The following is a 26,679-nucleotide window of genomic DNA, read 5'->3' as shown; positions in this document are numbered from 1 at the left end:
TAGCTGCTAGAACCCATGCAAAAGATACCACTGCCTAGTCAGGCCTGGTGTGCTAGGATCTTATCAGTCTATTTAGAAACAATCAAAGAGTATTTTTGTGTCTTATTGCTGAAAGGATACATTAGCTCATGTAATAGGTAGTGATGTGTAAAGGAAATCCCTAACATTGTAAAGAGAGTAAACATTTCATAAATGAARTGGCTAAATTGAAGTATTATAGAAGTCTTTGAATTTGAACTATTTAAACTGATTTAATTTCAGTGATCATTTTTCTGTATACATTTCTATTGGAAAATCTCAAGGGAATACATTSATGTTAAATGGTGCTGATACTTGGCGAGTTATTTAGCCATTGCGGTTGGCAGTCATGGGACTCTGTGGTTTAGTGGCTTCTTATATCTGTGTTCAGGCACAGACTTTGGAGGAAGGAGAAGGGGAAAGGGAAAGGTACATTTGTTTCCTCATGATTATGTTTTTATTCAAAGTAGAGTTGATGAGTTTTGTTTTTACACCAATTTGCTTCTTGCTATTTTGAAATTTTCTTCAAGACCTGTTTCAGAGATGACTGTTGCATTTGAAATACAGGATTGGGTGTCTCTTTGAAATGCCATTCTGTTTGGAAAGAACACCTACCATTTAAGTAAAATTATAGTGCTCTGAAAGCAAAAAAATAGTCTTTTGTCACTCCTGTATATTTATGCATACTTCATTTTAAACAAAAAGGATTTTTTTCCAGCTTGGCAGAAGTAACCATTGGCAAAATTTCTACTTTTTTTTTTAACTTTTTAAAATACCAGTGTGAAGACTTCTCTTTCTTTTTAATAATTAACAGCATACATGATTTTTTTTTGTTGTTGCTTTGGTTTTTTTTTTTTACTTCAGCGTTTTTRTAAATACAACCAGTTCCATTCAGGATTGGATGATTCCATTGTTTTGGTTGCGTGGGCTTTTGGGTGAAATCAATTGCTTTTCTCTTGAATCCAGCTGTAGTTCAGGGGGAAGGGAGGAGGAGGCTGATGTGATGTGTGGAAGTTGGCATGGACTCCTTGGTTGTTACATCCAGTAGGCAGACAAAGCTATAAGTGATTTGCCCACTTTTTTTTTCACGAGACAGCCACTACAAATTGGTCACTCTCTTCTGCTTACATGCTTATAAAATTTGTAGAACAAAAAAGGAACTAGACTGTATTTCGGATAAGAGATTTAGCAAAACACAGGCAAGTTTGCAAATTGGAAACATTTTCAGTAATGATGAGGAATGACAGATGTATTATTGCAATAAAGAACATTAAATATTTTGTCTTCTTCCCTTTACAAGAAAAGAAAAATATATGATTGCAAAGAATATTTCCAGAATGTTTCTAGACTACTCAAACCTTGTATAACTGTATTTTAAATTGTATCATTGTAAGTATGCAGTTATTAYGGTTTTCTCTGTAATGCAGCTTTTTCTGAGTGGTGCATTTTTTTCACATTTTGAGGGAGATTATCTGCACAGACTTTTGTAGGCTGTAAACAGAACTTCTTGCTGCACTCAGGTTTGTGGCTGTGGGCTGAGGTGATCCTTGGTCTCTAATCAGACCGGTGCAAAGAGGGATGAATGGGCAGGAAGGGAGGGAATGGTCAGAAACCAAGAAGCGCAGTGTAAATATGCGTGTGATCTGAATGTTCACCTGCCCATGGTGCCACATCTGTGCATGCAGTATTGTTTCTGGCCCAAGAAATTTGGTCTACATGCAGTATTCAGATTTGGCACTACCTAATAATACAAGCATTTTGTTTTTRTTTCATTAAGCTTTCTTTTTGCTACTTGTTAATTCTTGTTCATTTTACTGGGTTCTGAGTTTATTTGTGGGAAAAAAAAAAAACAAAAAACCCCTTTCTCCTCCCTGCATAGTTGTCAATGGTAGAAATGATGACGCTGGTGAATAATTTGATGTGGAAAATGTGATTGAATATGCACAATAGAACCTTTTCATATATACATCACTTTAATAGACAGGTTTGATCCTTTTCACTTGCCTTTTTTGAGCCGTTTTATTACATTTCAAGTTTTAGTGTGGTGCAGGTTACAAATGCTCAGTACAGCAGTAAGAAATGAATGTAAACCAAAATAATCTAGTTCCTAAAGTTCCATTTAAACTTAGATACAGAAGCAATTACCAGATGCTTTTAAAAATCATGGCTTCAGTTGTTGTTTTACTCTACTGAAAATTCCAGAAAGTCAAACTAGTCTGTCAGTGCATCGTATCCAGTTTCAAGTGCTCATTTACCTCATTGGAGCATAGTAATTAATGACCAATGTATGCTCCTAATGGTACATTGCATAAAGTGAATCAAAGGTGACATAACCCGTGAAGCATTTTTCAGTGACTGCTTTAGGGTTTTGAAATGTCATTTGTTATTATKGAAGCCATACATGTTGGCAGTTCAACTCAGCATGCTGGATCACTGCAGTCAAATCAGTGCTTATTTGAAATGTTTATGGCTTTGTTCTCTCACAGTTGTGCACTCACTGGTTTTAGAGGCAAAAAATAATTAAGGTGAAATTACCTGCTGATAATATGTAATTAGTTGAGTAAATGTATTTGTTGGTGTGAGGAAAAAAAAAAGACAAGCCATTCACAAAGCACAAATATTACCTCTAAAGTACTTTGGTAAACATTGCAAGGTTAACCCCCCCCAAATTTTCTCTATGCAGTTGCAGAGGATGTAAGGAAAGAGATCTGTTTGTCATAATCTTAATAACACATCCGTCATTTCATGGCTTGATTATGTATAGTAAGAACACTGACATTTAGAGCAAATCAAAACAGTTGAACATGTAATGGGAAAATACTCAGATTTGGACTTGTAAATTATAATTAAAATACTTTTATCGTAACAGTGACCCCTTCAGTGCTTGAGAAGAGAGTTAAGTATTGGAGCTGGTTGGCATGAAGCATGTTAGGTGGCATGTGGCAGAAGATGTTTGTGTATGGAGCCCCTTGAATGTTCAGTATGGGGCGTGGGAAGTGGTGGGTTTCACACATAATGTGGAGCAGAAGAGCCCATCTGCAGCTTGGCTGGCTTGGTTTGCACTCAGGCATAGTGTCAGAATCCTCAGGCCAGGGGTCTTCTTGTGAGGGGCATTGAGAATTCATGTCTTGCTGCCACACAAGTAAAATGCATGTGGTCAGAGCTAAATGGATTAACCAMCACTATTTTTGAATTTAAAAAAATGGCATTGCTTTTTTTTTTTTTTTTTTTTTTTTTTTTTACTTTGCTTGTTGCCTCTTCTGCAGGGTCGAGGTCGGGGGGAAACATGAAAGTTCAGACAACAAAACTCAGAATGTTTTTTKTTTTTTTTTTTTGTCTTGCCAGGAAAGGTGTGTCTCTCAACTACAAGAAGAAAATTGAAGCATCTTAACTGAGTTGCTAGATTTTAAAATGGTGATGAATGAGCTGTATTAACTCCTCTATTTTCTTTTCATCTAACATTTTCATCTCACATTTGTAGGGTCACACAGCTTACTGGACATCCATGTGTCTGCCCCCTTTGACTGTGACCTGCCCATCTTCCTGCTTCTGATCTATTCCAAAAGACTAAGGTGGCCCATGAAAACCTAATTTTGTATATTCCTTTTTAATATATGAGGACTTGCTCACTCAGCTGCTGGCAATACAATCTCCTGCTCCCTGCAGACTTCTGGTTGCTAGGATCTTTGTGTATTAAGTGTCTGTCTTTTCACCCCTGGCTGGCTGAGGGCCAAATGGCTGAGACTTCAAGCAAGTAAGATTATTTTACAATGACTCGTTTGTTTTTAGAGCTTAGAAGAGTTTCTTTATATGTTAAATGAAGGCCTAAAAAGTTTTCTGAGTTTGTGACAGCTGCTTTTCCCCTGGCAGGAACAGAATTTTGACTTTGCTTGTAGTGCTCTTTAAATATTGTGGTTAATRCCAAAGACTGCAATTTCTCTATAAAAGGCAGGAAGCCATCATTTCCTTGCTGTAAGCAATATATTTTTAATATGGTATTCTGTATGAAAATACCCCGTGAACTAGAAGTTTCAAGGAGCTGATTCACCTTTTTGTTCTCAGTGTAAATTTCTTTGCACCATTTAAAATTTAAGTATTCCAATCTGAAAAAAGTATGGCCTTTAGTTTGTTTCTAAGTGGTTATTAGAAAGATGACTAAAAGAAAAATAAAGCTTTCTTAAAAAGTTCTAGCATCAATTGTGGAAAACAGTTCTGAAACTGAAAATTGTAACACTGCACAATAAATGAAAAGTACATTAAAAACCACCTTTTTTAAAAAAAAAATAGAGTTTGCAGGAAGGCAGAAGCCAACACTTGAAAGTAAATATTCAGCAACATGATTAAGTCAGTATTTTTTTCACAAAAGCATTTACATTTTTTTTATTAGCAGAGAAACTTTTATCTCATCAAAAACAATAGGGAGGATCCTATTTAAAGTCCAAAATCAGAGGGACCAAGCCATGAGAAAAGTTCTAGTCCAATGTTGTGCCTGAGAACAATACTGTCAAATATTGTCTCCATTATAGGAGAAGAGGTGAAATTTAATGTGTGAAATTCTGTACTGGAAAAATTAAGTACTTAAGTGGGGCAATATGGAAGTAGATATTTGAACAATCAAACCTATGCAGGAGTTCAGGGTTGACAATGTGTTCATTTCATGTGTTAGATACATGATTTCTTAAGATGCACGTTCCAGACACATTAAACTCTAGGGCAAATTTTGTCTTGATGTTTAAAAATATTCTTGAGGCAGATAGGTCTGACTGAAATTAAACTGTCAAATAATCTGTCAGTACTAGTTAGATGGGGGTGGACATGTATTCACCCACACTGAGATGCAAATACTTCCCTTGTGAAATGTGGCAGCTATGTAGGAGCTCTACACAACAGTTCAGGATAAAAAATGGGGAAGTATTTATCCAGTTGAACATACAATGGGAATTTTAGAAAGGAAATAATTAGAAAGTCATGGGAATGTGACTTGCAGAAATGAACATTAAACTGTAGGTATGTACATTACATGGTTTTCTTACTCTGAACTGAAAGATATCTCTTCCAGGAGACTTCTAGATACAGACTTCAGAAGACCCAAAAGAATTTCTTCCTATTTCAAGTCAGAATCAGCTCTTGTCTGCACCCTTCTCTGTCTAACCTGTTCTGGAAAAGTCCAGTAATGGAAATAGTCCAATCTCCCTCCATACATCATTGCCAGTATTTAAACTATCCTTTTTTCTTAATCTTGAACTTCAATTCACTTTATATGCRTGCTTTGCTGCCTGTATAGGAGCAGAAGTAAAGTCTGTCAAAGTTTCCTTCACTCTGTCTTCTTTCACCTAGTCATTGGTTAGCTCTTTACATCTYGCCTTTCATAGCATTTTTTTCAAATTTTTTTCTGCTGCTGTCCTTGGACTGTCTTTGGACACACAGAGCAAGACTGAGTCTTACATTAGAGGTCTTGTCAATGCCAAAATGAATGTCAGGATAATTTCAGATACCTGATGCATTAAATACCTCTTCTGATGTCCTGAGACTTGAAAGCAAAAGATATTCTGAGTAGAGTCCCAGGAAAACTGTTAGCCTTCTCCAATTCAGCCTGACAGTGAGTATTGTTGCAGAATGTCAAATTTTGTCTTATGTATGTACATATATATATATATGTCATATATATGGCATTTTGTCACATAATATGACATTAGAAAAATTCTAAAACTTTTTTGTATAAGAACGCCATGGGAGTTGTCTGAATTAACTCCTTTTCAAATAGTGTTATTTTAGAAATGAAAATCTAATAATGTGGAAATAGCACAGCCATATTTGTTATGTTACTTGYTATAGATAAGGAAAAAAGGAAGCTGGACCAGCAAAATAATTGTTGTGTAATCTAATTGTACGTAGCCTCAGCTGCTAGAAATTGGAACTTGCAGTTTCTTTATCTGCTAGGCAGATGAATCAATATAAAATCAGATTTCCCTTTCTACTAGTTATCAAAATGATGCTTATCAAAAATGGTCAAATCCTGACCTGCCTTTAGAAATTAAACAGTTTAATCCCCTGCTTTCATGTACAGGAGAGTATGTATTTCAGTTTCTTAATTATTCTGTTATTCCTCCCTGAATCCTTTTTCCAATGGCCTAGTTTTTTGAATTCTAAATGCTAGGTATGAGAAGACTTCCAGTTGCAGTTATATCACTGCCAAAAGCAGAGTTAGTAAATCCATATGCTTTTGATATTCCCCAGTTTATGGCAAAAGCAATTCACTAGTAGTACATGTTCATCTCATGATCTCCATACACTGGCTAACTTTCACTGTTGCTTTTCCGAATAGGGTCCTTTTTACATCAGAGCACTTTGTATTCCATGTTTCCACATGTCTGAAATAATGTTCTGCAGAGTCTGAAGCTGTGTCACTGTTAAGCTGTGCTTGTGCATTTTCCTCATTACATAAGCAGGTTATCTAGTTTTTCTATAGGCCAAGATAGTTAAATAGTAATATTGTCCTTCATGTTCTCATTTGCTCTGTTATTTTGAGAAGTCTACAGATCAGTGTCCCTTTATCAAGTGCAGCATTTTAGTTTTCATTGCCTTGATAACTGCAGAACCCAATCATTGACTTTTCAGCTATTTCAGTTTTGCTTTTGGATTTGACAGTATAAGTATGCAGCTTTTGTGAGTCCTCTTCAGCATCCATATCAACTGATGTTAGAGTACAAAGTGTTTAATCATTAATATTCAATAATATCTTTTACCCAAAAGGGAAAATGGTCGATAAATATTTGTGGGTGATAGAATTGTTAAAGTTCTTTTTGTTCCTAAAGTATTTGCAAAAATTTTAATGCGCTGCTTTAAGTATGCTGACAGCAATGTTTCCGCATTACTTTGGGTTTCTTCCTTGGTTTTCTACAAGGCTTAAGTTTCTATCAGTTATATCTGTTGCTCTCAGGTTTCTGTTTTGAACATTATATTTCTGTATGTATGGGGGACACACTTTAAAGCCCCTTTTGCAACCTGGCAATTTCTGTGTTTATTATACTTGCCTTTTTGAAAGCAATGAGAAAGAAAATTAGTTATCCTTTAGGTTTATTCATATACTTATCTTTAAAATGTTGTCTTCATTTTGTGAAAGTGTTTCTAGATTCACAGAAGGCTTAGACACGTTGAATCTTTATGCCTCCATGTGCTATGTGTTCCTGCAGTGAGTACATGCAATTAAAGGAAGCATGGGATGCAAACAGAGACAGAAACTTTGTTGTGATCTGGTTATAATCCCATTCTCCTTTTGGTGGTTTCAATTTCTCTACTGACCATGTGCCAGTATCATGATTAGGAGTGCGTTCAAAAAGTTATACAGTCCACCTTTGAAACTTTAACGTTGGAAGGCCCACAACCCAAATATCCTCTTCCCAAGTGATTCACTCTCTGGAAGCCTATATATATGTCTAGTATTATTATATAAAAGCTGCTATTTCTTGTCAATAAAAAAAAAAAAAAAAAAGAGAGAAAAGACCTATTGTTTTCCTGTCCCTAAACAGGTGTTTGGCAATGAAAATACTTTTGGGTGTTACAGACAATTAAACCCAAACTTCCTGTGACATGGCTTACCCTGAGCTACAAAGCAATGCTAAATTTGCRTACATTTACAGGCACTTGTGTCCTAATTCGTGTTACTAGCTCTTCTGGACAGCTTCCTCTTAGTATTTTGGGATGGGGAATTACTATGTATGACATGACTATGAATTCTTCATTTTAAGTTAGTCATCTGATGCCTGGTACAGACCTGGTTCTAGGTATGTGTTCTCATGCTAAACTGGTGTCCAACAAGTACCCTCAGCCTTTTCTTCTACTAGAATTCCCTCCTGATTATAGTCCTTATAGATTTGGGGAGTCCTGTTACTTGATGGTGTCACATTTTCCTTTATTAAAAAGTTATCAGTTATTATTAAATGGAATTTTTATCCTTTATTAATAAGGATCCTAGTTAGTAACAAATGAAAGTAACATTTACAACAGACTAAGGAGATARCTAATTATTAGTACTAAAAACTGAAGCAATATGATTCTTAAACATTCACATTTCTATCAAATTTAGTATGAGACAGCATTTTGGAAGTATTTTTCAAATGTCTTGTAGTGGATATCGTGAAATATAGAATTAATTCTGGGAGTGGATGAAAGAGGAATTAATTTTCAGATTTTCTCTTGATATTTTACTTGAAATATGAGGTAATTCTGCTTTCTTGGGAGTAAACCACATACTTGGGAATACTTTATTTAAAATAGTACTCTTGATCAGAGGTAGGTTGTCTTCTGTTTCCGTGGAACACAAAAATGATTTTTAATCAATTATGTAGATTGGCATCTATCTTGAAGGAAATGAAGCGGGTGTTGAAAGTAGAACAGGGGTATAAGGAAGTTAGAGTGATCTGTAGATATCTTAGCTCTTTCTAGATCTCTTACCTCAAAAACAGAAGCTTTGCATGGAAGCAGTTTGTGTTGTGCAGTCTGTTAAAAGATCAAAGACACTTGTCCTGCATCTGTGTAGTCTATTGAGTGATGTACGTGACTGGTCACTGAGTCTCCTCAATCGATGTAATGCATCTGGTGATRCACTCTCACAGAAATGGGGGGGTTGTGGCTTTGTTTGTTTTGCCTTGGTGTGTTTGTTTTWTATTACTAGTGTGTGGAATTGGCTCTTGAATTGGTTTCCTTTCATCTTTCTTAAATTAGGGATCTGTTTTCCCAAATGTAGTATATGGCATAGAACTAGTAGGACTACCGCTTCAGAAGCAATCACTACTTGTGAGTAAGGGGCTCTTTAGTCACCGTCTTTAGATRTTTTTATGTTAAAGGACGTAGAAAAAAAGCTTGATTTTGTTAATGATTCATCATCTTTTTTCTGCCTGTTTGCTGAAGGGCATGAAAATTTCTGCTCCATTTCTCAACCTCCTTGGTGAGAAATGCAATCTGTTCATGAAGTATCTACATAAATGGATGCCTGTCAACAATCTGACACTTGYTGTCACATTCTTCTCCTAAATATTTCACAGGAAACTCCATAATTCTGCACTGGGGTGGACAGTGTTGAGCTGCACAGAGAATGTGTACAGGAACTGTGGGAGCCTTTCTGCTGAGGTCCCCCTGTTGWCTTAGAGGAATGTGGCATTAATGGATCAACGTAGATCTCAAATTCTCAGCATGAAACAACTAAAAAGACAGATACTGTTAGTGCTTTCCCTCAGTGCTTCTGCCCATGAAAATTTTCAGGGAAATAATGCAGCATATGCAGATGTAGTAGATGTGGTACAAAAATATTTTTGCCACAAAAGATGGATGCAAAGACCAGTTTATCTTCTGAGTCTCATTGTTGTGATTTAATTATTATTACTTTTCTAAATGTTTCTATTGAATTAACTTCTTAATCTATGTGATAGAGCAGTTGGCTACACAAGCGCGTTTTGATTTGCATGGCACATTAACTTTTACAACTTTTATGGGACAAAATTATTTTGAGTGTTTTCTCAATTTCTGATTTATTGAACTTATTCTTTCTTTACAGCTCCTTGACTCTGCATCATCTTTATTGTGTTGCAAACTGTAATAGAATATTGACAAAGTGCTGAATAAATAATAATAATAATAAWAAATAAATCTTAGAGAAGATGCATTATACTTGAGAGACAAAAATTATTTTAAATTAAGGTTGTCTTTGTATGGTATTAATGAAAATCAACTTCCAACCAACTGTTTTTGGTAACCCATTGCATGCAGTAATTCAGAATAAAGTACTTCCATAGAAGTTTCAATGAAAAATAAATGCAGTATTTTTAATGGAAATTGAAATAGTTGTATCGGTGTCTTGCGATAGAACAAATACAGCTTCACTAATTATGCTAGAGTTCTCTTTGTTTGAGAGTTCTCTTTGTTTTTCTATTATTTTAGGTTTTTCATGTTTAATTGCATTGAGCTGTGGGGGATTGACCCCAGCAAGCAGCCACTTGCCGGACTCAATTCAGGACCAGTGAGAGAAGACCCAGGGCTGCTTGCCCTGAACTGGGAGTTCATAAAGTCTGTGTGAGAGTAGCATGAGTAATGTGGCGTATACTCAATATTTTTGCCAGCGAGCAATTTGAGTGACAGACAGAAGGCAAAGGGACATACAGTGGTAGGAAGAACAGGTAGACAGAAAATTTATTTAAATAAATACAAAGGATACAATTCCTGTGCTGAATGGCCACAGGAAACAACCTGTATTGAAAAAGGCTGATGAAAAGGTTGATCAGAGTTCAGACACTCTCTAGAATAGCCATATATCTGTTTCACCATGGCCGTGTTCTTTCTTTTTCATGATAGTTCTGTGAAGGGGCTCACTGTGTTTTAACTCTGTGGATCTTCATTGTTCCATAGCCAGTCCAAGTCCAAGTTGTTGTGTGTAGGCAACATACTCTGTTCCTGATTTGAGAGAGATGAAGGAATCTGATTTCTGCAGCAGATCACTGCTGTAACAGAATTAGCAAAATATTTGCATGTATGTCTTTGTTATCTAAATATTTACGTCATAAAGAAGTAAGTTCTCTGCCTTCTGATGGCCTTTTTGGACACTGTTTACTAACTTCTATTCTGCAGGCATCAACTCCTTTATAGAATATGAATGTACATCAAGAATTGTAGTAAAATGTAAAAGGAATAATGAATACTGTAATTAAGGAATGACATTGCCCACAGTAAAGTATCAAGAAGCTTAACTTAGGAATGTCCTAAATGGTGATGGTTTTCTGAGCTTGTATCTAAAAGTAAATCTATAAATAAATCAAAATGAGAATRTAGGCTCAAGCATTAGCCCAAAATCCCATAAACTTTTCAGCTGTTTAACTGCATGCTTCTGAAACAGTTTGAACTGTGCCAAACCACATTCTTTCAGATGATGCCCAGACAGTTTGGGTCTCAGCATGTGTAAGAGACTTGTTTAGATACAGAGTGGGAATGTTGTCTCCCAGCTTCTGGTGAAAGAGGTAGTCTGTGTGGCAGTGAGCCATTTCTGTGCCATTTAGCTGTGGATTCAGAGAACGGTTCCTGCCTATAAGAACCTGAATGGAATTCAGCATATTCTTAGTAACTGTCTGTTTCACTTAGTAGTTAGATTGGGAGCAAACTTGCAACACTTGTTTAGGAATGCAAAGGCAAAAGGAAGAAAAGACCTAAATTGCTTCACCACCTTGTAAATTTGGCTGCTATCCTCAAAGGTCATGGGGCAGTCTTCCTGTGCCTCTCTTCTAAGTGTATTTTCCTTGCTCTGGTCATCTCTTCCTCAGCTTTCAAGATTTCTTCAGTTGCCCCTTTGTCTTTCCAGTGCAGGATATTTTTTCATCTATAATTTGTCTGTTTTTCTGAATCGCTGACAAATKGGCTTGATCTGGCCCTGTCTTGGGTAGTACTGCAACAGAGGTAGCATCAGGTTGATTGGTACTACTCCTTATATTTTCTAATCCTTTTCCGTCCTGTATCACTGAAGACTGATTGCCTGGAAATTTTTTTTTTTTTTTTAAAATGAAAGAAAGAAAAGGAAACAGTTCATTGGCTATCCTTGCTGTTTGTCTGCCCAGCAAGTGCAAATGCAATTACTGGAAAGGTCTAGGTGAGTCACCATTTCTGGGATGTCTTAAGCACAGAATGTGACATCCTGGATTGGGGTGGAGATGCCACTGCTGCTGGAGCAAGCTCCACCTCCCATTCATACTCAGATGTTGCTATCTATAGTCTATATAGCCATAGTGTAAAGTTCTATTTAAAGTCCAGAGTTTGTGTTTGTTTGTAGTAACTGTAGTGGTGTATATGTGAACAAAGTCTTTGAATATAACTGATGTTTCTTACAACAAAACTACAACGTCTTGTGGTATTTTCTTTATGYATAAGACTAATATTTTCATGAGAGCTTTGTGCTTGGTAAATAAAACCTTTTAAAAAGCTCTTGAGTTTTGCATGTGAGGTGATAGTCACTACCACAACTAAGTGRAAAATAGTCCTCTTGGTGAAACATTGGCTTTTCAGTGTCATGATTTTGCTGTTGTCTGACCTCTGGAGAAAAAGGAAATTCTGACTTCTAAAAATAAAATATGCTGTTATTTTAAGAATATAAAAGAAAAATGTTTTAGTTTGGTTAATGTGATTGTTTCAAAAGTTTTGTATGTTTATATCTTTATACTAAAACCATTGTATTGACGTAAGACTATTTATTTACTTATTTATTTATGAACAKGTTAGGGTCAGGCCAACAATTTTGTTTAGGTTGGGTCAAGGTTGTGTTTTAACAAGTTAAGTCAACAAAGGTTTAGTGTGACTCAGCTTCTCCACATGCTGTGAAGACATTGTTTAGCAGTCCTTATGTGTGCGGAATCAATATCTTTGTGCTGTAAAAGACTTGCAGGTTTTATCAAGGTTCTTGTTGCAGCTGCTGTTGTGGTAATCCCTAAGGGTTTAAAAATCTAACTAATCTAGAAGAATAAAACAGTCATCACTAAAAGAGACATTTAATTTTAAGGGAAAATTGGATGATGAATGAAAAGATTTTAAAAACCAAATCTCATTATTTCCTAGAATAAAGCAACACAAAGCAACATTTACAGACAATGTGCAAAACTGTAGTAATAAAGACAAACAGGAAGATGACTTTTTAAGTCTTTTTCACCCTTAGCAATGTCTGTCTACCTGTGTGTTACACTTTTATTATGTTGAAAGGAGTTTTTTTGCAAAATTACCACAGCAACACACTTTTTGGACTATTGGATTACATTATAAATGCACTGAAACYATCATCAGTGTTTTCAGTGATTGTTTATGTTAAAAGTATATGTTTTTCAGTTCTTTCAGGTTAAGTTCTTCATGTAGAAGAAATTTATTTCTCATCTGGTTTTCATTGACATAGCTAATATGTTCATTTTCCAAATACATAATTATTAAACTGAGGTTGTGAAGAGTTGTCTCACCTTRCACAGTCTTACCTTTCTTTGAAAGTAATTTCCATTCTAAATTCTGGTTTACCAGAAAAGAAGGAGGCTGAGTAGGTTGTCCATTAAGATAACTGTGTRTATGATTTGTTATTATTAATTAACTTTTGGAAGCTTCACAGTTCAATTTGGAAATACGTTAACATTTAGATGTACCAGGTCTTGTAAAGTTYCATTCTCTAATAATGAAACCATCGGGTTGTCACAATAAATATATAGAGTTTTAAATATAATAGTYTCTTTCGTCCTTGCTTCTCTTTGATCCTTGCATCAAGAACAGCTGTTAATAAAAGCACAGTTATGGATGTACATAGTTCAGCTTGTTTTTGCATGTGGAGGGCATTGAAACTACTGACTGATGCAATGGATAGTGGATTGAATGAATTATTGAATACTTGCAGTTAGAGGTTCTAGTTATTGAAGTTTGAGTCTGCAATTTTTTTTTGTGGTATCACTTGAAGGCTTTTTAGATGAAAATCCAGAATTTGTATAATCATTTGGCTTTTGTATGATTTTTAGTGAAATATTTTGGTGGATTTTCTTGAGATGTTTACAGTTGATAAGGGCAAATGCACTTCAATGCTTGGTTCTATTTTGTATCTGCTGAGGAAGGGTTAGTGGTGARGCTCCTTTTATCCTGTGTTTTATGGATGATCTCGTGCCATAGTCTGGGCAATAACAAATTACCTYTTGAGATCCTGGTAAGCAGTCTTTTTCATTAGAAAACAGTTTTATTTTTTATTTATTTTTAAATTTTATGGGTAGATAATCATGATGTAATACTTTTAGAAAACAATTTTGGTGTGCTTCATACAGGTGACTTCAAATGCTAGTAATATTTCCTCTTTTTACCATAAAAGCTGCTACAATACCATATAAGAATGTTCTATATGAATGTTTAGACAGCATTTTTTAATGCTCAATGTTAGGAATAAAAGTCTGTTATGCTTTTCCCAAATRATATGCTTTTATTATGCTTGTATTATAGTACATGTAAGAAAAAATACGTTTTGAGACAAACATTGAGAAGTAAAGAGTTGGAATACTATAAACTAGCATTTACGTCTTTGTTGTTGACATTCTTAGAAAATTTTAGGGTAATCACACCTCTTGACATGCATTTTATTTCTTGTGGAGATGTAATTGATTAAAGCAGTACTAAAGTAGTATTCAAAGCCTGTGAATGATTGCTGCATCTACATTCAGTAACTATTAATAGCTTAAAAGCTTAAAAAATTTAAATCACTACTATCCAAAAGTAAATGGGTTGTATCAGAACACATTTGTAATCACATGAAATAGTAATGAATAATCTCTTCTTTACAGAATGTTTATTTTTTCATCTTAAAGTGGACAAGTAAAAAAATAGCTTGCAGCTTGATCCAGAAACATGTTCTTGCTAAAACTTTGAACAGTCCCTGTCTGCTATCCCAGAATACTGATTTTTAAAAGGAGATGATATCTAAATTACAAGTTTTCCTCATCAGGCTGGCTGAAATGATTTTGACTGTATTGTGACATAGTTACTACATGAATGATATTTTCCACTAAAATTTGAATTTTTACCTTGCAAACTAACATATGTCTGCTTTATAAATGCAGCTTTACAGGACACCGAAACTGGGTCTTTCTTGATCCAGGTTTAAGTGTGGTAAACAGTCAGTTTACTTACTGCCAGAATTTTGCTTCTTCACAGGAGCAATTAATTTTTTTTTTTAGTGTAGCTGACAGTATGATGAAGAACAGTGTATTGTATTTACATTTCTGCAGAAGAGTATGTTAYAGATTAGACAATAGTTTGTTTGGAGAGTAGTGATTGTTTATATGTGGCGTTACCTCTGCAGCAGTTTTCTGTCAGTGTCCTCTGATATTCCTCTGGTATTTTACAGGCTGCTTGCCAGTAATACAGAGTGAGGGAATAACACTGAGCACCCACTGTACGACTACTGCAGTGATGGAAACAGTAACAAATGAGATCTCAGTAGCAAGGCTGGACGACATTACTGCTCTTGTAGAAARTAGAATACTTGTTCATTTTCTTAGGATGGATTGTTTTAACTAACACCCCTCCCCCCGACTATTGTATCAATTACCTTTGAATTTGCAAATTAAGAACATAACTTGGGGATGGATAATACATATATCATATGTATAATATATATCCTCTGTATGATAATGACAGTTATATTGAGAACAGTMATGCCAAGTTTAGCATCTTTTTTTTGGCCTAATATCGCTCTGGAYAGTGAAAGATTTAACATTGCTTGTGGACAGAGAGACTTGTAGGTAATAAATAAATAAATGAGATAAAAATTAGTAATACACATTTAGCCATACTGCTGATCAAAACTGTCTCCATTTGTACTAGATAGCTTTTCATGTCATGTGAAGTTATTTATTATAATCTTCTATCCTACACAGAAAAATTAAATGTCAAGTTCCTGACATTTATGTAGTCTTTTTTAAAAAATCTCCTCAGAAATAGATATTCTCTTAATACAGTTGATAAGAATTTTAAGAATCTTAGCCTTGCAAAGCTTTCTTTGTCTCCAGTCCAATCCCCTGTATTTTATCCCTTCTGTATTTCAGATCTGCTAATCCTTAACATTCCACACAGAGGAGGAAGAGATTTATTCTGTTCTTATTGGCACCAGTCTTTAAGTACATAGAAGATTGTAATTGATCATGCCCGTGTCCCAGACAGAGAATGTGTCTAAGCTAAAGAACCTTCATTTTTATGGAGGATTTACCTAATAYGATGTATCTTCCTAATGTTCTTACACATCTCTTATAAACTGACATTAAGTGGCAAAGTTGAAAGTACAAATTTGGAAAATAGAAATAAAGTTCTAAAGGGATTGACATTGCATGTTGGATAGTCTCTTCAATAGTAATTGCATTCCTTCTTACTTATGTTTTGACACAATAGTTTTTTAATAAAATCACTCAGGAAAAAATATCTYTTCCAAACTCTAGGGTCTCCAGCAAACCAAATGTTCACCTGTCTTTAGTTGCACTGAGTCTTTTGTTCTTACACCAGATATATTGTCCAATATTTCTTCTTTCTACCCTGGAAGTGTCATGGGTAACCCAAAATGTTACTGTATTGCATATCTATCTGTGCCCAGAAATTTCCTTATTAAGGCAATTGTAATGTCCATTTAACTCTAGTAATTCCAATTTAACCAGCTGTTATACCKAAACAAAGCCTTATCTTAGCATTGGGGGATTTAGCTCCAATATCACCTTTACCCTATTTTGTCTTGTGTTTAGCAAAACAGAATGCTGTTTATGGTGGTGTAGTACCAAGCATTGTGGCTGCTTTTTGCTTACTTTGATTTGTGCCCATCAACATTATTGGAGGCAGGAATAAGCTTAGATAGGGATTTTTGTCACTGTTGCAACAGYTAATCCTTATACAATCCATCAAAATGACTTTTCTGACATGAGAGTAGTGTATCTGGGGAAAACGAATTCAAATAGAAGCTTGTTTTTTATGTAATTTATCAAAAAATACTATGGTTGAAGTTACTTTTTTCTACAKATTATAATAAATTATACCTCATGGTACACATATTTAATACATACWTACATAGTATGTGTAATATTGAAAATACTTGTTTAGGTGGAAAAGGTAGAGCTAATTTAAAAAGAGCAAATGTAATGGGAATAAAAAAAAGAAAGAGCAAACAATTTAAATCATAATGAGTTTAGAGGGGAATGCTTGTGGTATCTCTGAAATCCAGTGATATGAGAAAAACCTTGCGGTTTTGAAAAAGATCAGCAGTTCCCATTCTGAAGGATAATATTTCTCTGCTTCTATACAACAAAGTTCTTGGGAATGCCATTGTATTCTTGTAGAACATCAAAAGTACCAGTTTATCTCTACAGCTGTCCTTGTCATTGTGKTTTTTTCACTACAAGTTGCTAAAACATGGAGTAGTGCATTGATGTAAAATTGAGTTTCTAAAAAACTTTTTTAGTTTAAACAGGATTTAATCTGATTTTGAAGCTCCAATTTTTCTGCATTGAAACCAATCATTATGATGAAGTTTTGAGACATTGTTTTATGTGCCTGGTAACTTCAGTCTCAAAAATTAGGTGTTTAATATTGAGCTGTCATTTGTCTAGTACAAACACCTGCTCCTGCTCTAATTAAATCATCTTACTCAGGAACTTGTGTTTGGAAAAGTTACGAACAGTGGCTGAGGGATACACTTCTTTCTGTCTCATTTCCTAGTGGATGCTACAYTGTTCACAGGAGGAGAAAGGCAAATGAGCTTACTTGCTTGGGGGAAGAACATTTTCAGAATATTGTGATATTTTCATAGGTGAGAAAATCTRTATCCTCTTTGGTACTAGTCTGAGAAGTGGTCCAGCCTGGCCTCGAAATTTCATTATACATTAATTATGTTTACAGTMTTGTATTTTACAGTTATGTATGTTTTAGAGCTTAGTAAATTCTTATGGGTTTGTATTTGCAGTTTCCTGAATGTGGTTTCTATGGAATGTATGACAAAATCCTGCTCTTCCGCCATGACCCYACCTCTGAAAACATTCTCCAGTTGGTGAAGTCAGCTGCGGATATCCAAGAGGGAGACCTCGTTGAAGTTGTCTTATCAGGTAACTGAAAAATAATGAAAATTACTGTCATTCGTTTGCAAATGAAAATATCCTGAGTAGTTTTCTCCCAGTTAGATTTTGATCCAGCCAYGGGTGAGAGTCTGTACAAACAAAAYTTTCTTTTTCTYGATTCCTTTCTCAGAGGTGTATAGGCATACTGTGCCTTTTAYTTTCTTCTTCTCTTGCACTGTATATTTTGTAACAACCTTTTTCATCCATATTACTAGTTAAGCAGCATGTTAATGTTAATAAGCATTTCACTTTATTGGAGTGCCATGAAAATGTCCACTGGAAATAGAGTAATTGCTTTTCCAAAGCCCTGCATAATTATGCTTGCCAAGACTGCCCTGACTCTTTACATGATTTATTTTTTTAAATTATGAAAGGAAGGGGAAAGCACAATTATGTGGCTCAAATGTAGAGRAAGTCTGAGGATGTCATTAGGTGTCAATTAGACTTGTCAAAAGCTTAGGTGTAAGAAGAGGTATGTGACTAGGAATGGTGCAAAGTTTACATGGGTGTGCAGAAGAGTGAATGCTGGAATTGTAAAGGAGTAAAGGTGTTATTTGACAAGTAAAACTTGGAAGATGGCTGAAGGGCTGTGTTTTTGCAGTTGGAACATGCAGTTAGGGCATCTGGAAAGATGCTTAAAAATAGAGATGTGTATGCCATATGAAAGTAAAAATTGAAACTGTAGAAGAGTGTAGGATTAGTGAAGAGAAAGGCCAAGTCCTAATGCATGCTGAAAAGAGTGGAAGTATTAAGTCACATAATATAAGCCAACTGAGCTTTTGAACACAGTTTTCTTCTATAGAACCCTATTCCTTATTCTTTGATTAGAATAGGAAGAAATAAAATAAGGAAAAATGCATACTATTCCTGTAAGTCATCATTMATCTTTTCCATATCAGGAAACAAGTTTTTCACTTTCAAAAAGATRCCAGTAATCCAAACTTAATATTTCCCACAGAAAATAATCACTCCACAGCAGTAATTGGGATTCAGTGAAAAAAGTTAAGGACTTTAGTGCTTTATTTGATATATTGTTCATATGYTTTTGAAGTAGATGACATACCTCGTAGTTTGCCAAAATGAGACAAGTAGCTGTTTAAATCTTTGGGAGCAAAGGACAGCAAATGAAACTTCTAATATGTCAATGCCTGACTGATGGCACTATTACAAATGAAAACGTTCACTCAGATGCCTCAAATTATACAAGAAATTAAACACGTTTCCTCAATAAACACTTGAGAGCATTAGTGACCTACCCTAGATGAGCTTAAACTAAATGCAGCAATTCATTTTTGCAGACAATTTTTGTGTCATGTAAGGGAGGGAAAGTATTCCCAGTTCTGCAACACTGAAGAAGTGAAAGAGCTATATAAACAGTTTGTAATATTCAGGGTATGATTCAAACTAATGCAGGCAATTTTTTATTGAAAAATATTAAAACATAGTTTAAAATTATTAGGGATTTTGGCAATAGTGCATATCAAAGTAGCTGTAGATGGGTTATCTCTCCTTTTTAATGAAAGTACAAAGYCTATCTAAACACAGGGCCATAAGAAGTCTTTTTCAGGATGTTTAATAATATGCATTGAAAATTTATTTTGAAGGGATTAAAAAACCCTGAAAATGGAAGAGATTGGCCTTCAGCACTATAGTGTGTGATATCGAGTGCTTGAGTGGTGGAAGGACAAATGAAATGCAATGTGTTCAGATGCATGTGTTGGACTGATTGAAATGTTTTATTTCTAGCCTTCATTATAGAGATCTAAAAAGAATATACATTCTACAGTTCTGTAAATTCAAGGTGAAATTGTAATTGTTTTTGACAGTCATGTCTGAAAGARGCAGTAGAACAGATTGTTACTGCTATGGCTTTATTGCTGAAAACTCCCTGTGTTTTGGGTCAGCATCCCCTGAGGCATTGATATCTGATGTCAAAAGCGGTACTGATCGACTGCATTCAGTTTTTATTGCTCAGGTCAATATTGGTTAGAGTAGGGAAAGCTGAATGGTCAGCGCTTGTATTCAGGGTTATACAATCAGTTCATACCATAGTAGTACGCATTTTCTAATTTTCATTGTAGTTTACTTAAAACTTAACTTCATTGAAAAGACTGGAGGACCACCTGTGATTTTTTTTTCTGACTGCACTTTGTTCTTGGCACTTTAAAGATTAGTAAATATGATTGTTTTCCAGTTTAGAACTTATATTACAAGCACTTGAAAGAGCTGAAAATTATATGCAGAAACTTACAGGTGAGAGGTGTTGCTCAGTGTAGGTGAAGCACCATAGTCCATTTTAGTAAAGAAGATTGTGCCTTCATATGTTGTGCAATATAACTGAAACAATTTGTGTTAGAGCTACGGATTCGTGGTGAAACACAARAAATGTACTCAGCTCAGATTGCAACACCTGCTGTGGTTTTGTATTCCTAATGAACATTATTATGTATTTGCATTTTACATTGGTGCAATACACAGTAGTACTTTAATGGACTGCAAGAATCATGTAATGTGCTGAACAAATGTTGTGCGTATGTCTGCTGACTTGTCCAGAGGATTGTTGTCCGGAGACTGTTGCAATCAGCCAGATGGATGTGGTTCATGGCAATATAGATTTTGGCATTTTGGAAGTGAAAGGYCAAGCATTATTATAAGAGTGGAAGCAAAAGTGTGTGTTGAGTTATAGATTTGGTCAGCTGTGCATTAAAAGAGGAAAATGGAACTTTTATTATGAAACCAAGAAAAGGAAGCATATTTGTATAAAGGGAGTTTAAGCTAAAAAATGTTCTCCAGTCTTGATGTGATCAAGTAGTATTTGCTGAAATCTTCAGCTGGACCTCTGAAAAGTTAACTCTTACATTCCACTCACTAAATAAAGTATGCAAGCATGAATGACCAAAGTAGCATAATGTAAAATTTACAATAAATTTAAACAGAATGTATTATTTTTGCGTGATAAACTCTCATCTTTAACTCCTAGGTTTTTGAAGATCTTCAGTGTTGTTTTGACTAGCTTATAAAAATTTATTTCAACTTCAATTTGTTGATGCCAATGAATCATAATCACTGATAGGCACTGTCCTTCATACTCCTTCTTTGTGGAGAAGTTATATTATTAACAAATTTTTACTTTAAGTTGTTACTTGAGATCTGGAATATAGATTAGTTGACCCCTTTCTAAAATTAATGACGTGTTGCAGTTATTATTTTAAGCTCTCTGCGCATGCAGTTGCCACCCTTCATTTGTGTCTTTTTTTAGAGTAACTGTATTTGCCGCTTTTCCGGGAGGGACACATAGGGAGGCACAGACCCTATAGAACAAGCTGACAGAATGGAATTGTTGTGGTTCTGTACATCTGTACTCTCTTTTTGAGTTGTTTTTTGATGACTTCAAGGGGACAATTACTTTAGATGTCTTTAGACTTGTTTTTGCCTGTATAGTTTGTCCTCCTCTGTACCTTGGCATGAAATTTATTAAAAAGTGCTGTGTAAATTTACTGATGATAAATTAACCATGATATAGAGAAAAAAATTTACAGTTTTAATATGAGTTTGTTTATAAAAATTCTGTCTTGCTTTTACTGAGCAAAGTTACATTGAGGTGTAAGAGGTTTTTGTCTGCTGCTGGAAAGCAGAGAATGCAATGTTAGCATCTTGTGTGAATTAGTGGAATGTACTTCATCTGCTTGCTGTGAGCAGTTGTGCTCAACTTGGCAGGATTCCTGAAGCAAGAAAGTCAAATAGCAGCTATTTTACGTTCCCTTGCTGAGCTGATGAGGGCAGGAATTGATCCACTGCTTTTGTTTAGAAGCTGTTTCTGTTATAATACCACATAGACGGTGGGTCACCTGGTTGTTAGATCAATGGACCTTTTATTTGGATTCAGTACAGTTTATACTGCCTATGGTAAAATATACTGAGCTGAATAAAAGCTGTTGATAGCTGTGCAATTACAGTAAATGCCATGTATCAACACATAACTGGATTGTAGTGTTAGTTCAACTTGACATGAAACACTATGATGTTATATCTCTGAACATAATTTTGTAGTACTTTTTATAGTACTGCAGTAATTTTATAGTATAGTGTAGGGTTCGTCACAGTTTGTGATTTTACTTTGTTGTGATTGAAGAGCATCTTTCTCTTGGTGCCTTCATGGCTATGTTAATGTGCTGGTTTTTGGTGTCTTGGGAAATACAAATACTTTTATTCTGTCTAATATGATATCTTTAACAATTACTCTTCCTGTGTGTCCTTTCAATTTTCTCTAGCTGTCATTTTTCTTATTTCTGTAGAGGTGAGGCTCATTGGTGATTACATTAAAGTGGATTGATTTTATATCCCTCACTGATCATTACACTGACATTGTACTTGGGTCATGAATTTCAGATAGATGACAGTCTTCGAAGTTCTCACTATTAAAAGATTCTTTCCTTTTTTTGTTTATTTTTGCCTCACTGTCTTTTCTTCCATATGTGACTGTGATAATTGTTACCTTCTGGGCAGTGTCTATATATGAGAGGGCACTGTTCCACTGCAACCTAATAGATCAAACATCCAACCTTATACATCTTTAATTGTGTGTTTTTTTTAAAAGAATAAATTTTCAGCTTGTGTGTTGTTTAATGAAATAGTGAGTTCATTTGAGATGTTTCATTTGGTTTTCTAGATTTAGTACAAACATTTTCAGTCTAAATGCTCATGAAGAAACTATGCTTTCATGAGAGAACAGGGTAAATGCTCAAATTGATAAATAACTGTTTATGACTTAGGAAACAAAGGCTAGAAGTGCATGCTGTTTTCACAGTGGAAGCAGGTTGGCAGCAAGGTACTTAAGTCTGTGCTGATAAATACATTAATGAATGATCCGGAAAGCATTACTGGTGAAGTGTCAGTGTCAGGTGTAGCAACAAAACAGAAAATGGCTTGTAGTGTCACTGCCCTTGTGTCTGTACCTTTGTACATTCTCTGCTTCAGAGAATGCTGGTGTTGCTCTGTGAACTCCTTTCAAAGACAGCATTCCAGGCTTAGTAGATTTTTGTCTGGTCCGGTAACTCTTAGCTTTTGTATTCCTATCACGTGATTTCACTGAAAAGAGACATTTTTAATGTCACAACAGTTTAACAGGGCTCACCTCAGTAAGTTGTACAGGCAGCTTTCCAAGAAAGGTGGAATTGAAGCTGATTAGCTACATTGATAGCAGTTAATGCATTAAAAAATGCCTGTCAGCTTCTAAAGGGGACCAAATTAAATCTTGATGTTATTTGTGTATTATATTTATTTTAAAGCCTCTGGAATGTAAAAAAAAAAATACCAAACCAACTACCTTAAAGTATCTTATTCCTAGTTCAGTGAGGCATTTTTTTACATTTCTTACTTATTTTTACTCAGTTTTCTTAATATGATACATATCTCATTTATCCTTTTAAAAYGATTTTAGATACTATCATTGTGACTGTTTAACACAATCCCCTTAGTAACAGTAACTCAATATGTTATTCAAATATTGCACCTCAGCAGCCCCATGTCAGCTGATCCTTTCTCAACAGACTTGAGGTGGTGAATGAGATTCGGAGTCCAGTACATTCTCCGATATTTTAATGGCTGTTTGTGTGCTCATTTAGACTTACAATGAAATGCTCTCGTCCAATTGGCATTCAGAATCAGCACAGAAATCTTATAATTAAAAAGGCATTGATAGAAAAAGTGTATGATAATAAAAACCATATTTTCATCAAAGGATATATCAACTCTACTGTTTTACGAATTTATTTACTATTTAGTCTTTAAATCTATGGTGTGTGAAACTTTGGTATAGGTATAAGTTATTGCATGGGATGGATCTTTAATAGCACTTGAGCTTTGCTTAAATATATAGTGGCAAAGTCCAAATTTTTTTATTATGCACCTCATCATTAAAAATCTTCATGCATACACTCCCAATATATGTGTATTTATTTTTTTATAATTTATATATATAGCTGAAGTTCTAATATTTCTGTTATGCACCCTAATGGATTGTGTTGTGCTCACTTAGGGGTGTGTGCACCTCGCTTTGGAGACCACTGCTGTAGGTTCACTTGAAGTTGTATATTAGGGAAAAAAATTCATCTCATTATGAAGTTTTTTTGAATATTTGAGTAAGAAAATGTCAATTAAATTTTTTTTCTCCTTTTCGCAGTTCTTCATATTCTGTCAGTTGTTTTTGCTACTAACATGAATTTTAATCATAAAGCTGCCACCATTTGAAGAATTCTCTTTTCCTCACCGGACCATCCTCTTTCATCAAATAATTGCCTCCCCAGTTCATTCTTACTAGCTACAAATTAATTGGACAGCAAGCCTTGCTTCAGCTAAGCAGAAAACTCTTTGATTTCTCATACAGGGTTTTTTTTCTGATAGATTTGTTTAATAGTTTCTTTGACCAGTACATGCTTAATGAAACATTTGTATCAGTGTGTTTATTAAGAGGTAGTAGTGAGTCTTAAATGGAGAGTAGCTCTAAATGATTCACCACATCGAAAAATAAAGGATAACCCACTTAGAATAATTTGCCCATCAGACAATTTACAATATATGCATAGTCAACTATGTATTCTGCACTGCTCAGATGTATGTCAGGAAAAAAAAAAATTACTGTTTAGAGAATCTCTAAACAGTCTTTCTGAAGAATCTCTTCAGAGATTCTAGAGAATCTCTTTTCAGTCTTTCTGAAGTTATGGTCTCAATAACTCAGTGCTTCAGTAGGCTTCAAATTAAATATGGCTTCTGTAAAATATGTGTCTTTCATTATCACTACTGAACTCATTGAATTTACTTCCATTGGCTGACTGCTGTCTTTGATTTTGAAAGAGTAAATAGCAATACACAGTCCCATGGTAATTTCCAATAAATGATGTTTGCAACCCTTCGTGGTAAGATACACATCTTCTTTTAGGAAGTGCTTGAGGTTTGTTGCTAAAAAAGGTCTGAGCACAAACAAGCAAACCTCCTTCCCTTGGGGAATATAACAATTTAAAATGGCAGCTGAGGAAGAAACTCAGGAACTACAACAGGTTGCAGTCTGCTGGTTTTTATATCTCAGTGGGAGTGTGACTCAAGCCTGGAGACATTGTTATTCCAGCTGAAATCTGGTTTGCTCTGGCTTTTAAAGAGGCCCCAAGAATGTTTCTGTTAACATAGTTAAAATGTGGTTTGTTGCCAAAAAGAAGTTTGTAGAGCTTTCCTGCTTCTTAGGACATGAAGACTCCTGTCACTGTAATTGAATGGTGTAGGTTATTCTGCAGCAGTTACATTTGTTTCCTGGTTTGGTTTTGTTGGGTTTTTTTTGCTTCCTCATCTTCTTGAGTCCAATAAACTCTTACTCATTTCCTCTTTAAACAAAACAATTCCAGCCTTTAAATCTCTCTTTATGTTTAAGTCTCTTCCGTGTCTCAGTGATTTTCCTCRTATGTCACAGCTGTTTGCAGTAACTGAACAGAGAATGTCATGTGGGGAATATTAGTATCACCATTTCCTAGTGTTAATTTCTACTTATTTATGTGCATGGATGAAATACTGGGTAAACATGTTGTGAGTAGAACACTTCTGTTGTCTTTAGTAAGCAACTAAACGTTTTGCTTGTATAATTTTGACTTTCAGATCTACTTAGCCAGTAATGGGGATGTTTCCATGATGAGTCATTATTGAATTTTTGTAAACAATTTTAAAAATCAACAACAATTCAGAGAAATAATTAATTTATTTCTTCCAGGTTTCCATTTCTTCCATGTCATCTTGTGCTTGTCATCTTGTGCTTGTCATCTTGTGCTTGTCCTCAGGGTTTCAATTTCCCTTCTCCCTTTTCTAGTGTTAACTAAAAAACATTCAAGTGAAGCTGAGAAAATAGAATGGTGCATATTGCCAAAATACAGTCATGCTTCTGTTCCATATCTCTGATGGTCTCATCAAAGATCTGAGACCCGAAGAAAGCATTATTAATCAGACAGTCACTAAAGCATATTCCAGAAATGTCATATATTTCCAGGATAAGTTGTTTCATCACCTTCCAGAGGCTTCAAGTGTGGCTGTCTGGCATGTAGTTCCCTTGGGTCCTCTTTCTCACTCTTCTTGAATGTAGAAATGACATTTGCTTTCCTCCAGAATTCAGGCATTTCTCCCAATCACCATGGGAATTCAAAGATTATTAATCATGGCCTTGCAATGTCAGCCAGTTTCCTCAGTACTGCTGGATGCATCCCATCAGGGCCTGTGGACATCCAATAATACTATGCAAAAAAACCCCAAAACAATCCACCTGTATTTATTCAGGAATATTATACAGATATAAATTCTTARGGTAATTCTAAAAGATATCTAAACTTTTGCAGATAATTAACATTATAGTTTGTTAAAAACATTTTAATGTATGCAAAGGTGGTTCCCTTGTTCCTTACTGACTTAAGCGTAAGGTTGCACTTTTAATTCCATTATACTTTTAGCCAGTAGCATTTATTCACCATCTAACCAACAAAATCTTAACCTTTTATGAAAAGAACATATGGGAGTTAAACAAGTTTTATAAATGCTACTAATTCTTTTTGCGCACCTCTTCTATTTGAGATTTTTTTTTCAGAATCCTTGGAAAAGAACTGTGAAGAACATAAAAAAAGTCAGAGGAAATAAAGATGTAAAGGACTCGTAGCATTTACATTAAGATACTAATTTAGATCAGTCAGAGGATAGAAAAGGACTACTTTACTCTGCAGTAAACCTGCAGAGTATTTAATTTTTTTTTCCTATGCTAAATTGATACCTCTGCCGTGTTTTATGATTAACAGGGCCTGAAGCTATGAACKAAGGTATTGCTGTTTTTTCCACTTGGGTGAAAAATGAGTATAGTCATAATGAAAGAATTGTGTGATGGGATTTTAAATGAACTTAAACCTATTGAGCTGTGTAGTTTGTAGATTTGAAACTGTAGAGTCATTCACAAATGAATAGAAGTACAAAACTAAACTTTAAAAATTCAGTGTACAGATGAGTCAAG

At 35.0% G+C, this 26,679-nt stretch overlaps 1 protein-coding gene across 1 annotated transcript in view; it reads left to right on the top strand.

The window, feature by feature from the left end:
* Window positions 1-26,679, top strand: part of PRKD1 (protein kinase D1) — a 112,595-nt gene that overhangs the window by 40,361 nt on the left and 45,555 nt on the right. The window contains exon 2 of the mRNA XM_057372285.1: window positions 17,501-17,639. Coding sequence (XP_057228268.1) covers window positions 17,501-17,639 — 139 coding nt within the window. The remainder of the gene's footprint in view (window positions 1-17,500; window positions 17,640-26,679) is intronic.

This window comes from Malurus melanocephalus, unplaced genomic scaffold (assembly GCF_030028575.1).
Source record: "Malurus melanocephalus ecotype Western Australia unplaced genomic scaffold, MMel_1.1 scaffold_0, whole genome shotgun sequence".
In the NCBI taxonomy this organism is placed as follows: Eukaryota; Metazoa; Chordata; class Aves; order Passeriformes; family Maluridae; genus Malurus; species Malurus melanocephalus.
The sequence above is the reverse complement of the archived record's forward strand: the minus strand, read 5'-3'. Positions and strand labels throughout refer to the sequence as shown.